Raw genomic sequence first — 19,111 nt, forward strand, 5'->3', positions numbered from 1 at the left:
AGACTTTATGACCCCAATTAAACACTAGCCACAATCCATTAAAACAGATTGCACACATTACACTAGATGTAAGAAAAGTATGCCACATGATTTAAACTACCAAAACCAACAAGGAGCAACAATTTCAAATAGTGTATGTCTGCCTCAAAAATTTATCAACATAACCTAAAATATTTTCTTGAAAATCATCACAGAAAAAATTCTATACTATACTTAATTGTCCCATACGCATACATTATACTCTATCTTACTTATTTCATTACTTTATTCTACCCCAAGAACATCCTTAAAAGTATTTCCCAAGAGTGAGAGATTGAAAAAGACTCTATTTTTTTAGTTGTAAGAACATTAGTTTTTTAGTTCTAAGAGCATTATAATTTAAGTATTTAATTTTAGGGCTTTTATTTTGTAAAACTCAAGCGACTAAAAATTAATTTGAAACAAAATGAAGTTACATCGCTGTAAAAGTGCTGAGGAGAGCAGATCTTAAGAAAATGTCCTCAAAGATTGCACACCCGTCTCCAGAATTGGGAGACTAATTTATCACCAAAGTGTTGTCTCCGAAATGTGTGACTGCTTACGGATTGGGTTACTATGAAAAGTAGATTTTTAAATGCTACATCTATAAAATTTTATTCTACCTAATCCTTACTCCCATCTATCAGATCTCACTTCTCCAATGAAGAATGAGAGGGTTCCCTAGCTGGTTTGGCTCAGTGGATAGAGCATCAGCCTGAGGACTGAAGCGTCCTGGGTTTGATTCCCGTCAGGCTCCATCCCCAGTTATAGGGCATGTATGGGGCATGTAGGAGGCAGCCGATGGATGTTTCTCTCTCATCGTTGATGTTTCTATCTCTCTCCCCCTTTCCCTTCTTCTCTGAAATCAATAAAAAGAATTTTTAAAAAAAGAATGAAAGGGTAAGAACTATGTCAGTTTGAATCTAGCATCTCTGACATGGGCAAGCACACAATGAAGAAGAGGAAATGAAGCTGAAACAAAGCAAAACTATGCTGGAGCAAGATTAACTTGGGGTAGAAGAAAGGATGCAAGAGAAAAAAAAGACACAAAAAGAGCATTCCAAATAGAAGATTAAGAACCAATTCAAATAAAGTAATTTGAAGGTATTATGTGAAATAAAATGAAATCATTTAGTACAGGTGTTCTAAGAATTTGAAGAGATTTTGATGTTTTGGGTACAAGGTAATACTGCTGATATTACCATTTAAAAGAGGGAAAAAGGGTATCCCCAATAGTAGCCCTGTAAACACAATGGGCAATAATACCAATACCCCATTTGCGCTGTACAGCCCTGATGCCACGCAGAGAAAAGGAGAAAGGCAAAGATGTAAGAAAGTGATTAAAGATATTAAATGGCTGGAAAATAGTTTTTTTTAAAGAAAGAAAGAAAAGGGAGAGTTATGCTTCCAAGGGGATTCTTAAACTATGTCTAGATTTAAAATACGGAGATACATCTTATTGTGGTAGTCATTTTAGAATGAATCTGAAATATTGTCCTTATTGGAACACCCAATTTTCTCATCTAATTTATGCAAGGTTTCACAAAGCTACCAATGGCCTGGTAGAAGCTTTATAAATCTAAATGTTTTCAGTACTAAACTTTACTGAAGGCATCTTATTAAGGAAGTAGAGGGAAAGTAACTTATCCTCTATCACATTTTCTGCTGCTTGGTTTGCCTCAGGAGAGGCTGATAATAAACACAAAGGAAGAGTTCACAATTTAACAAAAACAAATGCAAATATCTCATGGACCGCTAAGGTTTGTTAGACTAAATCACCATCTCTCACAGGAAATCCTGAAAAAGAAATACATTTAAAACACAGGTAGAAGAAAACTTTTAGAGGGGAAGTAATAAGTTTGTGACTTAGGGATTTCATGAAGGTCTTTGGTATGCTCGTTGGGTTTCTAATTCTCTCACTTTTTACCACTGAGCACCCAGTTCCTATGATTTGTTTGTGGAAGGAAAGTAAAAGAAGCTTAGGCCTTACCGCCTCCACTTCAGCAGGGTCGTACCAGACGTTGATGTATGGATGCTGTAAGGCATCGTCCACTGATATCCTTTTGGCTGGGTCAATCACTAGCATCTTTGACAACAAGTCCCTGGCTTGGCTGGCTGAAATGACGAATGAGAAAAATAATTAATAAAATTTTTATTCTGGCAAGGACATTTGTTGGAGGGAGAGGAAATTAGGAAAACAAAGATTGCCTAGTGGTGTGGCTCAGTGGTTGATTGTCGACCTATGAACCAGGAGGTCAGTGTTCAATTCTTAGTCAGAGCACATACCCAGGTTGCAGGTTCAATCCTCAGAAGAGGGCGTGCAGGAGGCAGCCAATTGATGATTCTCTCTTATCATTGATGTTTCTATCTCTCTCTCCCTCTCATTTCCTCTCTGAAGTCAATAAATATATAATAAAAAAATAAAAAGAAAAAGAAATCAAAAACCAAGTAGTACCTTCATCCCCAAAATCAGATAACTTCACCTAGTGATTAGGGAAACATAAAATGAAACAATGAAATATGTTTTATCCAGCAGATTTGCAAAAATAAAAGATGGTGTAATGTCCAGGAACACCAAGTAATTTCATTCATGTTGGTGGGAATGTAAATTGATGCAGATTTTTAGAGAGCAAATTTGGCAGTATCTATTAAAGTTTAAAATGTGAATACCTTATGACTCAGCAGTTCCACTTTTACCTATTAGTATACAGAGTAGAGAAATGATTGCACATGTTCATGAAATGCACATAGAAGGGAAGTTCATTTCAGTATTGGTTATGGAATAAAAAAGTTTTAAAACAGTCTAAATTTCCATCTATAGAGCAACCAAATGACCTCTGACACAACTGTGCCATGGAATTTTATATGGCAATTTCAAAGAATGAGGTTGATCTATATATATATTCACGTGGACATGTTGTTAAGTGGGGGTTGGGGGGAGTTGCAGAATGATCCACAGATCTGCATATAGGCATAGATCTTCTTCGATCTGTATATAGGCAGTGTTGATCTTAAAAGCAGTAGATTTAGTAATGATTTAGTCTATTGCCATTCAGAGAGCTGGTGGAGGCAGCTGAAGGAAGAAATGCAGCTGGGTAATGTCACAGACACAAAAACAATGCTGCACATTGAGGACACGCCGGATGAAAGTTTGGAGGAGATGGTAAGAGCCTGGGAAATAATAGTACATTGTAGTTTCCCTGTCTCATTTACATCCATAGTTGTTACAAATTAAGCCTTGAAATTAAATATGTAACTAATAGCCCTAACCGGTTTTGCTCAGTGGATAGAGCATTGGCCTGCAGACTCAAGGGTCCCAGGTTCGACTCCAGTCAAGGGCATGTACCTTGGTTGTGGGCACATACCCAGTGGGGAGTGTGCAGGAGGCAGCTGATTGATGTTTCTCTCTCATCGATGTTTCTAACTCTCTATCCCTCTCCCTTCCTCTCTGTAAAAGAGCAATAAAATATGTTTTAAAAAATAAATAAATAAATAAATATGTAACTAATATATTGCTCCCCCTGAATATTTGGGGTTAAGTTTCAAAAGTATGTGTGTGTTTTTATAATGTATAGGATCATTTTCAATAATAATAAATACAATTATTATTTTTATATCTAACAGTTATTGAGTGTTTATTGTGCCAGGATTTGAGCCCAGGCAGAAGGGAAAACCAAATTTGTTTCAAAATCATGTTATCAGAAATGTCCTGTTACAAAAAGAATTAGAAATTTATTTATATTATACTTTATAACTTTGCCAAATTTATTCCTTGTCTCTGTTCCTACGACTGAGGCATTATTATCCCAATTTTGTGGGTGAAGAAACTAAGATTTGTTACTAAAGTTCACAGCTATAGACAAAGTATTTGAAAAAATACTTATTAATGAAAGTGTTTATATTGAATATAAAATGTGTAGGTAAAATCCCATGTGTCACTCTAAATGAAAAAAAAAAATGTGACTAAGCATTCCCTAAAATACAATAAAACTCAGACACCTGCTTCTCCAAGATTTTACAACAAACAACTTGTGTTGAAAATATTTTCCAGGTAATAAAAAGAATCAGAACAATGATTTTGATATGTTACATTGGTCCTTTAGTTACACAACAAAATAGTTTTAAGATTCTAAATAAGCCCCATGAAATAATTAACCTGCACCACTGTTGCACACTTCAGTATTATCCTTCTCTCTGGATATCCAGTCAGTTCTAAAATCCTTCACCACTTGCCCTTTGTAAGAAAGATCTTTTAAGAAATACCTCTCCTGAACCAGGATATCTCCCTGACTCAATCAGAACCCCTTGGAGGAATCCTAGAATGACCTGTCTCTAATTAATTTCCTACTGCATTCCCTCAACACCACACAGTCGTAATTATATTCATGATTGTAATTGTATTATATTACAGTTTGGATCCTCTTGCAATAAACACCATCATAATGGAAGCCTCACTATTATAAAGATTTCCCAGCCTTACCCAATACTTGTTTCAAGTATAGTCAACACAATAAAATTCTAATACAATAATAAAAAAGAAATACCTTTCCGTAAATTTCGGTAGTTCACGTTAGAGATATGTCTCTATCATTTGCATGTTTAGCCCATCTCCCACATAGCGGTTCTCAAGTGTCCCTGGTGGGCTTACCTTTGAGTTTATTGTGCTCAGAATCCGCTGGGAAGAGGGAATCTGGAAAGAGCTTGGGAAAGGTGAGTCCTGCATACTTAGGCCGATTCTCCACATAATTTCTTACTGTGGGTTGCAATTTCTTCATGAATTCCGGACATGGTGTTCCTAGTTGCTCAATTACTTTGTTCCACTGGTCAATATCTGAGAATTGAATAGTTAAGGGCAAACAAAAGTACAGGCTACTACCTCTTGTCTTTCACTAGTTGGAAGACTAACTGCTTCTCAGAATCCTGAGCACTCAGCAACACAACTGGAGTTTTAATAAGCAAAAAAGGACAAAAATGTAAAATCAGAATTGTAAGGCAATGGATCCTCTTAAAACTTTAAATTTACTTTGGGAACATATACACCATTGGCGAACTAGCACTACTTAACAAAATTGGATATCGTGAGATAGACTTTGGGTTGTAAACATGAAAATGTATTTAATAACGCAAGAAGAATTTCTTATATTAAGATAAACTTCTATATAACCATGCAACTTAAAAGAGAAAAAATGTGACACATAATATTTTATCATGGAATTACCTCAATCATTTATTTACTAAAAATGACAAATGCACAAATATTTAAATAAGATTCATTTACATGTTTCTTGAATTCCTCTTACGATTTTTTTCTTCCTTTCTCTACCAAATAAGAAGTTTCATCATCTGTTAATGTTTTCTACTCATATGCATTACTTATGGGATTAATATAATTTTTGATTAGATAATCCATTAATTCCTAACCAAAGACTTAAAAAATTTCTCTATTTATCAAAGTAGTCACAGTCTCATACCTATTTTCTTGGTCATGTCCTGTCTTCCTGAATATTAAGACATGAGGGTAAGCATAGTACGTTCAATTTAAAATAATAGAATTCCATCCAAGTGCGTGTGTTTCAAAAGTACATTAAGCATGCGGAATTCTACAGGAAAAATATTGTTGATATGAATATTAATACCCCCCAATTGGAGCTAGCTCTTTGATACTGAATGAGATTCTCTTTTTTATTTATTATTAGCATTTGTTATATTTTTGTGAATGATAAATAGCACTAATGAAAATGAAATCCCTTTGCCATGTGTCAATGAATGATAAAAGCCTTAGAAATTCTTCTTAAATCCAATACCACAGGAAGTATTACCTTTGCATTGTTTATTCTTTTACAACTCTATCCTTTAATAATAAGTTAATTCATTCATTTCTGCTAATGTAATTTGCAACAGTTCAGGGAACTTACCATAATATTACTTAATTGAGGTTTGTAAACTCCTTATCCTTAGCTATTCAATACAGTTGGACTAAAAAAGATCAGCAGGCCTGACAAAAAAACATGAACTATATTTAACAAACATAATATATAATGCAAACAAAGTAGATAGGATATTGCACAGAGATAAAATTAAGTTAATTTGCAAATCTACTTCCTTTGTAATTTGACTGTATAAAATTTAAATTATTATACATCCTCTTAGTTACTGGGATGAAAAAAATGTATGATTGAGTAATATCAAGAAATGAAGTGAAAGGGGAAAAAATTGAATAATATTCATGAGAATATTGTAGTAAGTCAGAATAATTAGAAAGAAAAGAGCTAAAAATGTTACAAAAGATTAAAGTTACTCTTACACAAAAACTTACATTAGTATTATAGATAAAATTAAGCTTGAACTATTTAAACATATTTAAATAGAAAGTGTTAGTACAGCTAAATAAATCTCAAGGGCTTGTTTTGTAAATTATGAAAAGAGGTCTACTCTCAAATACAGTTAGGTTATCAAGACCTACCAAGCTATCATTTAATCACTGGTCAAACTTCCTTAGGATTTTACAGATGATATCAACCTAAAAATAGAGGCAAAGAAGCTATCTCTGTAAAGGTATCATTAAAAAAGGGGCAAGATACTCCCAACCCACTATTATATTCTAGTTACATTTAACTAGAGTTGTAGAGTTATTTAGTAAAAAATTTATTGCTTTTAAAATAGTGTTCCCCAAACTATTCCAAGTTATTTTTAGAACAAAGTTTAAGGAAAGTCAGATAGTGTGGAATTTGTTAAAACAAGAACAGTTGAAATGTTTCTTTTTATAAGTTACTAGAGGCCCAATGCATGAAATTCATGCAAGGGGCTTAGCCCTCGCAACTGTGGCAGCTTGCCTCAGCCCTCACAGCCCCGGCTTCATCCAGAAAGTCATCTGGAAGGACGTCCGGAAGGTCATTTGGTTGTCTGGTCTAATTAGCATATTACACTTTTATTAGTATAGATAATTAGAGCCTACCAAAGCACTCAATGAATTTTTCTACCTGAGATTGCTTTTTAGATAAAACACAATAATGGTCCTTAATGTAATAGTTTACAAAACATAAGAAGGCAAGAATCTTTATTGTCCATAAAGTACTTGAATGTTAATACTTAAAATATAAAGATGATATAGTCATCTGTAAAAGTTTGTGTCTATTTTAACCAATCCATTTTAAGTTCTTTCTCCCCATACATGAAATTATATTTAAGTGTTAGTGCTTCTTTCCCAGATGTTCACAGGATCACAACATGAACAACCTTGTCCAACTATATTTCTTTAACCACATGATTTTCCTCTATAATAATTATTAACCAAATAGAAGCCAAGACTGGAAGTCATATCTCCTGACTCTAAATCCAATGCTTGTTGCCATTATTCCAGTAAGGAAAAGAGCAAGTTTGAAATTTATCTGATAGAAATTGTTTTAATTTGGCCATAAAATTGATGGTATATTTGTCATAAGTAGTTCCCTTAAAGAATGTCTCTGAAATCACCTCCTTAGTTTGCCAGGCCAACATATTCACCCAAAACAATTAATTTTTATTAATATTTTAGGTTTAAAAAAAGGTGATACATATTTTAAAAATTTTAATCATCAGATTTCCACATGGTTACATTTTTTAAATATATAAAATATTAACTGATTTTTGTGCTTATGTATGAATGTTAACATGGTAAATATTTTTTAAAGAATGGCCAAAAGTGCCCTAACTGGTTTGGCTCAGTGGATAGAGCGTTGGCCTGCGGACTCAAGGGTCCCAGGTTCGATTCCGGTCAAGGGCATGTGCCTTGGTTGCAGGCACATATCCAGTGGGGAGTGTGCAGGAGGCAGCTGATCGATGTTTCTAACTCTCTATCCTTCTCCCTTCCTCTCTGTAAAAAAATCAATAAAATATATTTAAGAAAAAAAAGAATGGCCAAAAGTAATTTTGTGAAAGGATTTATTTGCTTTAGAACTCATAAGTCATTACTATCATTTTTTGTTGTTGTTAAGCCTCACCTAAGGATATTTTTTCCATTGCATTTTAGAGAGTAGAAAGGAGTGAAGGAGGGGAAGAGGAGAGAAAGAGAGAGAGAAACATCGATGTGAGACACATTGATTGGTTGCCTCCCCCACAAGCCCCGATGAGGGCAAGGGCTAAAACCTGCAACCCCACTACATGCCCTTGACCGAGAATCAAACCTGTAACCCTCCAGCACCAGGGCCATTATTTTTATACTGTATGGATATAGATCTGAATATTGACAGAGTCCAGTCTGTGCAGTTATTAAAAAAACAATAAATATATTTTATATTTTTTATTTACTATTTCAGTAAGAAATTATCACCCTTAACATATTTATCAAAGGCATTTAAAAAATATCATTTATAGGAGTTATTGACACTAAATTTCCTCATCTAATTCTAAATTCACTACATAAAACTAGTCATATTATAAAAAGTTTGACTTTACAGAGTATAATAAGACAAGATAATGTGCAAATATTGACTATTAACTAATGTCTTCAGTAAACAGTATTGTAATAGATGAATAAAAAAAGTAAATATGGATTGTAAAAACGAGTTTTTTTAAATATTAAGATTGAAAATTCTTTATTAATTTTATCATTTAGCAAAAAGCTTACATTCCATGTACCCCTTCTACTTTAACTTCATTGTTGGGGAACTTTCTAAAACATATCACAAACTGCCTTGGACATAATGTATGAAAAATACCTTATCTTTTAATGGGTATTTTAAGCCATAATTATGAACATAATTTATACAATGCACATTTAAGCATTCAGAAACTACAAAGTGGATTCAAAAAGAGTATTTAATGGTATCATTCTACTATGCCCTTCAAAAAACTGTATCTTCTTTTATGCTTTTTTCCATAGTCGATTACTTTTTGTTATTATGAATACAGTTTCCAGAGTTAATGACTTCATAAATTCAGACTTGCTTTCTCCCCTAATTGAAGCCTTATAGACAATATTTTGTGCAAAGTTTTCTGACACCTATTGAAAGTTAAAGAATATCAGTGTTTATCTCCGAATTCTCAACTATGTTTTAAAAAATATGTTGCCAAAGAATAGTTTCAAGGGAGGTTATTTTATCTGTCAAGCCATCCATCTGCCTAGGCTCTGTGTTGAGTATTATGGTTTTGTCAGTCCTGTAGGAAAGAATATTGCAACCAATTAGTAATTTCCACAATGAATATGCAATAAGGAAGTAGAGGCATGCATGCCATGTGTTAGGCATCATGATATAAAACTGTGGTTCCCCAATTTGAATATTCATAACATAGGGAAATTACAAAATACAGACCCTTCCACTCTTCCCATTGATCTACATAATTCTGAGTCCACAGATCTGATATATTATTACTAAAAAGAACATCAATAGTAATTGCAATCCAGATGGCTCCTGGACTATATTTTGAGAAATAACAATGTAGAATATACTATCAGTAGTTTGTCAATTACTAAATCCAGATATAAGAATTAAATACTAACCTGTTTCAGTTTATGATGCAAGTTAAAATAGCTTTAAATTCAGCAAAAGTTTAAAACCACATATATATATATATATATATATATATATATATATATATATATATATAAAGGCAGTAACTGTGACAACCGAAACAACTGGTCGACCAAACAGCAAGCTGTGTGGGGTGACCAGGCCAGCAGGGGGGGGCAGTGAGGGGCGACCAGGCTGGCGGGGGAGGGGGGTAGTGAGGGACAACCAAATGACCGAACAGCCGGCTGTGTTGGGAGACCAGGCCAGCAGTGGGGGCATTGAGGGACGACCAGATGATTGAACAGCAGGCTGCATGGGGCTACCAGGCCAGCAGGGGGGCAGTGAGGGATGACCAAACAACAAAACAGCAGGCTGCGTGGGAGACCAGGCAGGCAGGGGGGCAGAGAGGGGTGACTAGGCCAGCAGGGGGGGCAGTTGGGGGTGACCAGGCTGGCGGGGGGGATAGTTAGGGGTGACTAGGCTGGCAGAGGGGGGCAGTTAGGGGCAAACAGGCTGGCACAAGTGAGCAGTTAGGAGCCGGTGGTCCAGGATTGTGAGAGGGATGTCGGACATCCCCCGAGGGGTCCCAGGTTGAAGAGGGTGCAGGCTGGGCTGAGGGGATCCTTCTGTGCATAAATTTCATGCACCAGGCCTCTAGTATTTAATGAAAAATTTAGGGGTCATTCACCTGAAAATATTCAGGAAAAGAAAAATTCTAATCTCATTTTCCCATGTAACTTTCCTGAAAAGACCTTGGGAATCTACAGCAAGTGGCAAATTTAGGCTCCCAGGAGAGGGAGAAGTATTCCACCCATCATAATCTAGGGAAAGATTGAGATTATATTATGCTTTTACCTGTGGGTGCTACAAACAGAAATACAAACACTGCTCAATATAAAGTTCAAAATATTTGACAATTTATTTCAGTAATTGCTTCATATTTTCTCTATGATAAAATTTGCTCTCAGAAGAATTCTTCTGAGGATGACAAGTTTAAAGATCAGGATAGAACTATATATATAAAAAAGTTCTGCATCTAGATTTTCATGATTATGTTTTGAGTTGTTTTGCTCCTTTAAAAATATTTTTACTCTTTCTTTGTTACTTAAAAATATTCTTTTCCTCTCAAAAATCCCCCTCAAATTCTGATAACATGAAGTATGGATAAGTGATTTAATATGCAGTAGTGAACTAGCACTTGTTTTCATTATAAATGACCATAGCAAGAGGAAACATTATGAGCCAGAACACAACCAAAAGTCAAAGCTGACCATTTGAGTAGAAGACTATTTGTTCACTGGGCGCAGATTGCTATTGGGATACTGTGGGACATGAAATATCCAAAGGCTGGTATTTGGAACATGACATATATGGATCTTACTATAATCTATTTATAATTATGATCTGTATTTACATATAAAGCAAAAACTGGAGTGACATTTCAAATATAAGAAAATTGAGTATATATTAATTAATATGTGTCACAATGGTAGACTTCTCATTAACATATTAAAGGTTAATCTTTGGTTAATCTCTCATTTGCATAGGACCCTTGTAAGACTCTGTACCTAATTTTGTATTTATGATGTTAATTATTTTTTGTACATAACACCCTCCTCAAATTGTATGCCATTCTCACCTTGCGACCTGACTGCATTTTCAAACTGGGAAGAGGCTTTGGAGAACATTTAATTTGACATCTGTGTTTTATAATTGAAAAATATCAATGTCCTTTTAACATTGGTAAATAAAATGATCTTAAACAAAGGCGCTTACACAAATAGTTTCTAACACTAACAGAAAAATAGATTTCTATTAAAGGGAGTTGTAGATCTGTAAGGCTCTCTCTGGAAGATTACATCCATTGTTGGGTAAAAGGGAGGTTAAGAAGGTACAGTCAAGTTTATATGAGATCAAGAACACTTGCTATTTTGTTAGGCATACCTGATAAAACATTTATGTTTAAACTTTTTTAAAAAGCAGGAGAGCGCTAACCGGTTTTGCTCAGTGGATAGAGCGTTGGCCTGCAGGCTGAAGGGTCTCGGGTTCAATTCTGGTCAAGGGCACATACCTTGTACTTCGGTTTCAAACTCACAGCTTTGGTGGGGGCATGCGAGAGGCAACCAATCAATGTGTCTTTCTCACATCGATATTTCTCTCTCTCCCCCTCTTCCTTCCACTCTCTCTAAAAATTAATGAAAAGAAATGTCCTCAGGTGAGGATTAAAAAAAAAAAAGCAGGAGGCAATATATGTATTTTGATCTTCCATATCCCTTAGCCATTATCACCTTGTAATATATTATGCCTTTTATTGTAAATTTCATGATGTCAAGAATTTCATGTCGTCATTATTTTCATGATGACAGTTTTGTTATTGATATAACCCTGGAGACAAAAAGTGCCTATCACACAGTAGGTGCTCAAAAATTATTTGTTGAATAAATGGAATATCTACTTTATATCCAATCAGAATTTTTTTTATGGAGATAATTTTTTAAAAAGGGGGAGAGAAAATGTTTAAGGAAACAAAAGTTGAGAAATTCCAGGAATTGGAGATAGGTTGGAATTCAAGAAATACAGCGAATCCTAAGAGAGATAAATAAAAAGAAACCCACACCTAGTCACATGGTAGAGAAACAGCAGAAAACCAAAGATAAAAAGAAAGGAAGGAAAGAAAGAAAGAAAGAAAGAAAGAAAGAAAAGAAAAGAAAAGAAAAGAAAAGAAAAGAAAAGAAAAGAAAAGAAAAGAAAAGAAAAGAAAAGAAAAGAAAAGAAAAGAAGAAAAGAAAAGAAAGAAGAAAAGAAAAGAAAAGAAAAGAAAAGAAAAGAAAAGGAAGGAAGGAAGGAAGGAAGGAAGGAAGGAAGGAAGGAAGGAAGGAAGGGTGGATTAAATGTAAATGAAGTCAGAAAAACAAATGGGGGCTATCTTCAAAGATGACTATTACAACAACAGCTAGTCACCAGCAATATTGTAAACAAAAAGTCAGTGGAATAATATTTTTTAAATGTTGGAAGAAAATGTTGGAATAATATTTTTTTAAATGTCAATCTCTAATTCTATATCCAACTAAACTATTTTTAAAGTAAAGGAACCCAATTAAAAAATAGAGTTTTATCATCAAAGACTCCCACAATAAAAATCTTCTAAAGTAGGTACTTCAGGAAGAAAGAAAATAATCTAAAAATAAAGGACCAAATTGCAAGTAGTGCTAAGCCAAGAAAATGATAATCAAAAGGATGAATCTAAACAAACTCTACCTACAATACAATAAAATTATAATATTGTCAATTTATTAGGCTAAAAAATGAGAACAAAAATATTAGTGTGTGCTAAAATCCTTATATGCTCAAGAGAAGGATTTTTAAATGTCTTAATTAAAATAGCAATTTTCCACAAATGGTACTATAGATTTAAACCAATTCCAATATAACTACCAGTAGCAATATTTTTAGAGAAGTTGACTAGCCAATTTTAACATTTGTATGAAAGAGCAATAATTCATTAATAGCTAAGATACTCCTGAAAAATACAAAAAAGGGTTTTATCTCTACCTGATATAACCCATAGTACACATTTGTATTCATTAAGAAAGGGTGGTAGTAATATAGACTCAGACAAAAATATCAGAATATAGAGCCCAGAATATAACAGCTCTCCCCCAATATGTGGAAACTTATGATAAGAACAGCCTTATAGATCAATGAAAGAATACATTGATCAATAAATGGAAGTAAAATAAAATAAATGGGATCCCTCTTTCACACCATACACAAAAATTAATGACAAGTGGACTAAAGGCTTTTAAATGTAAAAAGTTAAACTTTAAAATATTCATAGTAAAATTACAAGACAAAACAAAGGCATCAACAATTTCTTAAACTAGATATAAACATACATGAACCATAAAAAACATTGCCAAATTTCAAAATCACTATAAAATGAAATGGAAAAATAATCTATAGTGGAGAAGATATTTGCAACACATAAACTGCCAAAAATTAGGTGACCAATTATATAAAGAAATCCTCAACTATATATATAAAAAGCCAGCAACCACAATGCCATAAAGACCAGAACGACCAGTCGCTATGATGCCCACTGCGGCCAGCAAACCGGCTTGACCAGGGGGTGGGGCCTACCAGCCAACCTCCCGTGGCCCCTCCCCCCAGCCAGCTCCACCCCTGATCGGCCTCTCCCACCCTGATCGAAGGTGGGGTGGCCAGCCAACTCCCCCCACGGCCCTTCCCCCAGGCCAGCCCACCCCTGATTGGCCCACAGCCCCACCCTCCAGCCAGCCCCACCCCTGATTGCCCCCCAACACCAAGAGGGGTATGGGCTGGCGGCCAACCTCCTGCAGGCCCTCCCCCCAGTCAGCCCCACCCGCGATGGGCTCCCACCACCCCTATCGGCCTGAAGTCCCTCCCCCCAGCTACCTCACCCCTGATCGCCACCACTAACCCAATAGGGGATGGGACCAGCAAGCCAACCTCCTGCAGCCCCTCCCCCTGGCCAGCCCCACCCCAGATCGCCCCCCCCACCCTGATAAGGGGTAGGGCAAGCCAGCCAACTGCCTGCAGGCCCTCCACCTGGCCAGCTCCACCCCCAATGGGCCCCCACTACCCTGATAGGCCTGTGGCCCCTCCCCCCAGCCAGCTCTGCCCCTGATCACTCACCACTCACACCAATCAGGGGTGGGGCTGGTCGAACAACCTCCCAAGGCCCCTCCCACAGCCGCTGACCCCCAATCGGCCCCCCCCACCCCATTAAGGGGCAGGGCCAGCAGGCCCACTGCCCATAGCCCCTTCCTACAGCCAGCCCCACCTCCAATCGACCCCCCTCACCCCAATGGGGGCAAGGCCCACCAGTCAATTGCCTGCAGCCCCTCCCCTAGCAGGCCTGGCCCTGATTGGGCCCTAATCATGGCGGGCCGGCTGGCCAACCTCCTGCTATCTCCTCCTCCCAGCAGGGACAGCCCTGATCCGCCCTGATTGGCGTCAGGCCAGCCGAACGCCACCTATGCACAAATTCATGCATTGAGCCTCTAGAAATTAATAAAATGATACAATAGAAAAAAATTGTTTTATAAGAACAAAGAAACACTTTACCAAGGGAAAACACTAATCTATAATAATAAAAGGGTAATATGCTAATTAGACCAGATGTCTTCCGGATGTCATTCCGGACATCCTTCCTGAGGAAGCTGGGGCTGGAAGGAAGCCAGCCTGGTCCCAGGTGCCTGTGGGTGGCCCAAGGGAAGCCAACCTGGGTCCCGGGTGCCTGCTGGTGGGCTGAGGGCTGCCAGCCTGGGCCCTGGGTGCCTGCCAGCAGCCAAAGGAGGGAAGCCCGGATCCCGGATGCCAGAGGGAAGCTGGTGTCCGCAGCCAGGGGAAGGAAGGCTTACTCTTGTACAAATTTTTGTGCATCGGGCCTCTAGTATACAATAAAAAAGAAAAGACATTTAGCCTCCCTTGCAGTCAAGGAAATGTAAATTAAAGCTCTATTGAAAAAGTATTTTATATTCAAGAGATTGTTAACAAATTTTAAAACCAATCTGGCAATATGAAGAGTTAGTAAGGTTATGAAGTAAAGAGTTACATCTATATACTGTACTCTGGAAATCAATTTGATGTTACATAGTCAAATTAAACATGTGCACACCTATAAGCCTGGCATTTATCATTTTCAAAAAAACAAAATGCCTTGCCCATGTGCTTATAGAGACATATATTTATATCATCACTGCTTATAAAAACAAAAAATGAATATAACCCAATCTATTTATAGGATAATGGACCAGTCATACAATATTCATAGGCTAAAATACCATACATAAATAAAAATAAATGAACTATTTCTAATGCATCAATATAGATAAATTTCAAAAATATGTTAACTTTTTAAAAAGCAATTCACAAAGTAATAGTGATATAGTGATAATATGTAAAACACATATAATTAAACCATATATTAAGGATATATATATGGTAAAAATATAAGGAAAGTAAAAGAGATTATAAAAACATATTTAGGACAGTAGTGATCTCTGTGGGGAGAAGAAAGAATATGATTGATGAAGTGCACCCAAAAAGATTCAAAGGTATTTATTGGTAATGTTCTTTTTTTAAACCTGAGTAGTAGTATATACATGTTCATTTTATTGATTGTGTTCAAAAGTTATATATTTAATATTAATTTGCTTATATAAAAGCATTTTTGCAATTTTTAAAGTAAAAATATCTGCTATGAAGAAATTCATTAGAAGAGATCTCAAAGGAAAATTATCTCAACAGCTGATTCCTGATCCTTCTGTAGAGTTAAAAATATACTTGAATTGAATAAAACTTAATTAATATGTACTTAAAAATATATTTACTAACAAAGTAGCACATAAATAGATAAAAAAAATTTTAAATTACCCATTTAAATTTCTCAATTTTGAAAAAAAATGTGTTGAATTCTTTTAGGCATGAAAGTTAGTGGGTATAAGACCTTTTCAATACTGTAAGTGTTGTGGTTGCATTAGTTTATATATTAAGAAGACATGCAAAGTTTATAATTACAAGAAGTTTTAGAAATCACTTACTTTGATAATATCTTCATATAAGTGAAGATGTGTTGATTAACAATAATGATTCTTTATGATGTATTGTATAGCTGTATAGTGTACATATTGTATATTTCTAGTTCCATTTTAAAGGTTCTATTTAATAGATTCGGGTATAATTTTATTGCCTCTCAGATAAGTAATTTATAATAATAGTGAATTTTTAAAAAATCTGTCTTGTTTTTTTAACACTCCGGTGTGGGGTGAATTTCCCGCCAAAATATAAGATGGCGCGGGCAATTATTTAGGTTTCCCACGCAAAATCAGGGATTTTTATGATACCTATTACCCCAATGGGTATGAAACGGTTCGCATACGCAGGTAGGTATCTTTGTGAACGGCAAACAAACAAATATTTGGTAATACGCAGTTACAATCGGCCCGAGTTTACACGTTTCCCGCACTCCACCGCAAATCTATATGAACCGAGTTAAGATGGCTCCCGCGGAGTACGCGCAATTCATGCGAGCCGACTTAACTCGTTTCCCCCACTCCAAGTGTAAGAGGACAATTTTATGATATTAGTGTTCATAAACTGTTTTCATGGAAAAAACTGATTTAAACTTTAACTAACATGTTTGAAATCATTAAAAGACCACTCTTGGACTCTGAGAAGGCACTTTAGAAAGTATTTCCCATTCGCCCTTTGAGACATTTACAAATGTATCCCCATATGAGAGTTTAAGAAATAACTCAATATCAAATATCAAGCGCAGGCATTTAAAGGGCATCTAATATGAAACTTTAGCGTTAGCAGCAGCCTAGAGCTTTACTTATACGAGATTTTGATACCAGAGTTAAGAAGTGATTGATACCCAAGCAACTTCTCCCAAGAAATGAATTCTAAAAAAATGTTAATTTGTATTTAATAACTCAGTTGTGAAAATCAATCTGATTTTCTTTAAAAGAAAATATAGAAAGTAATGAAAATCAATCATTTTAATTTATAGGGCGCAAATATTCATATCACTCATCAATTATTCAGCCACAATGAATTTCTGAAAAAGCCAAGAGTACAAAGTTAGCAGATTGAGTTTGTTTTAATCAAATGTCTAAAAGTAGTCTAAATGTAATTACTATTTCATATTTATGTCCAAAGGCCAAACTCAAGTTTATAAATTGTTCAGAATCAAAGAAATTAGTTTTGTATCAAGTGACATACTTCTAAATAGCATTAACATGAACATGAATGTGGTAAATTGTAGATGTTTTAAAGAAATGTACTAGTGTATGTAGAAAACAACTGCAAATAGACAAAAATTATTTAAATAATTGTGTGTCATATGAAAATTAGAAAAAGATTTTAATAAGAATGGAAGTTAAAACAGTGAAGCTTTATTTTTACTAAATAAAATATTTCAGGTTAAGTTCTTTAATTCAACAAAAATTAAATGAGTGCCGTTCAGTCATTTTGTAAACTGGTCCTTTAATACACACAGAGAATGTATGTGTGACACTATATGTGTAGCCATATATGTAATTACAAATCCTCAAAGTAAATGGCTAATCATAATATAGTTAGGATACACTATATTAGTAATTAGATTTACTTCAATTATATATTGAAACCCCATTATTATAGGCTCAACTTCAGTTTTGAATTATGATCATGTAAGCAGAAATTTTATCTTTAGTATGATGAGGATATATTATTTTTATAAATGAAAATGACTGAGTGTAGGATGATAGTTAACTAACTTAAAGTTAAGTTATTACACACTCATATACTAATCACTCAGCAACTTCTCCCAAGAAATGGATTCTAAAAAATGTTAATTCATATTTAATAACTCAGTTGTGAAAATCAATCAGATTTTCTTTAATAGAAAATATATGGAAAGTAATGAAAATCAATCATTTTAATTTACAGGGGGCAAATGTTCATTTTACATCTATTTAATACTGCAGAGACTCAGAATTTTTATTTGCTAACTAATTGCTGCCTAAGAAAGGGTCTCTTTTACTAATCTAAATGACATACATTTTTTATTCAGATATTTTATATAATTATTATTAATATATGAGGTTTTAAGTATTGCATTTGTTAATTACATGAAGAGAATAATAGCAGGAATTGGAGCAATCATTCCTGTAAATGAAGTAAATGAGAAAAAGAACTTTAGAAGATGATCAATTTAAAAATAAAATACATATGCATGCTTTTTCAATATGTGTTAAAATAAACCTATTGTATTTGTGGGTGAACATAAATCTAACTGATTAAATTTTCTATGCCAAGTGAGTATTTCCTATGATATGGATGCATAAATCTTAAAATGAAATATTTTGTCATTTATTATCTATCTATGAAAAGAACTTGATTTTGAAACATCTACAACAAAAATCAATAGAAAAGTGTATATCACTGTTATTAGTTTCATAGAACTGAATTAAGACAGACCTTTTGATACCATGCTCAGTGTTTCATATTTGATACTATATTATCTACATAAGATTTTGCTAAGAGACGCAGTTACTGTACCATGATGCTAGCTGGTAAATATTTGACATTGGAGTCTCATAGAAGCCCTGTATGGGCAGCAAATGTATCCCATCAGCAATACTATATTCAAACCAAAGGAAATTGATTGAGAATAACACCCACAGAGAACACTGGCTGCTAAGAAGGATACGATCAGTGCCAGGAAACAGCACTGCACCTTTTATCATTTCTCCCATGATGCACCCTACTGACCACATGTCAACTGAAAACAAAAATGACATGGAGATAAACAAGAAGACAGGAATAGAAGGGCAAATAAATGAACACACTTGACTACCCATGCCATAGAGCAGCGGTTCTCAACCTGTGGGTCGCGACCCCTTTGGTGGTCGAACGACCCTTTCACAGGGGTCGCCTAAGACCATCCTGCATATCAGATATTTCCATTACGATTCATAACAGTAGCAACATTACAGTTATGAAGTAGCAACGAAAATAATTTTGTGGTTGGGTCACAACATGAGGAACTGTATTTAAAAGGCCAGAAGGTTGAGAAC

At 35.2% G+C, this 19,111-nt stretch overlaps 1 protein-coding gene across 1 annotated transcript; it reads right to left on the bottom strand.

The window, feature by feature from the left end:
* Window positions 1–2,008: 2,008 nt before the first annotated feature.
* LOC139001253 (mitogen-activated protein kinase 10-like) lies at window positions 2,009–18,810 on the bottom strand (the record flags this gene model as incomplete). The annotated part of the gene is made up of 3 exons (XM_070402965.1): window positions 18,745–18,810; window positions 4,667–4,849; window positions 2,009–2,133 (listed from the first exon to the last, which is right to left on the bottom strand). Coding segments are annotated over exons 1-3 (354 nt in total), but the record flags the coding sequence as incomplete, so codon positions are not given.
* Between the last annotated feature and the right edge of the window lie 301 nt (window positions 18,811–19,111).

This window comes from Myotis yumanensis, unplaced genomic scaffold (assembly GCF_028538775.1).
Source record: "Myotis yumanensis isolate MYYU_CA2020_CCGP unplaced genomic scaffold, mMyoYum1.0.hap1 SCAF_243, whole genome shotgun sequence".
NCBI lineage: Eukaryota > Metazoa > Chordata > Mammalia > Chiroptera > Vespertilionidae > Myotis > Myotis yumanensis.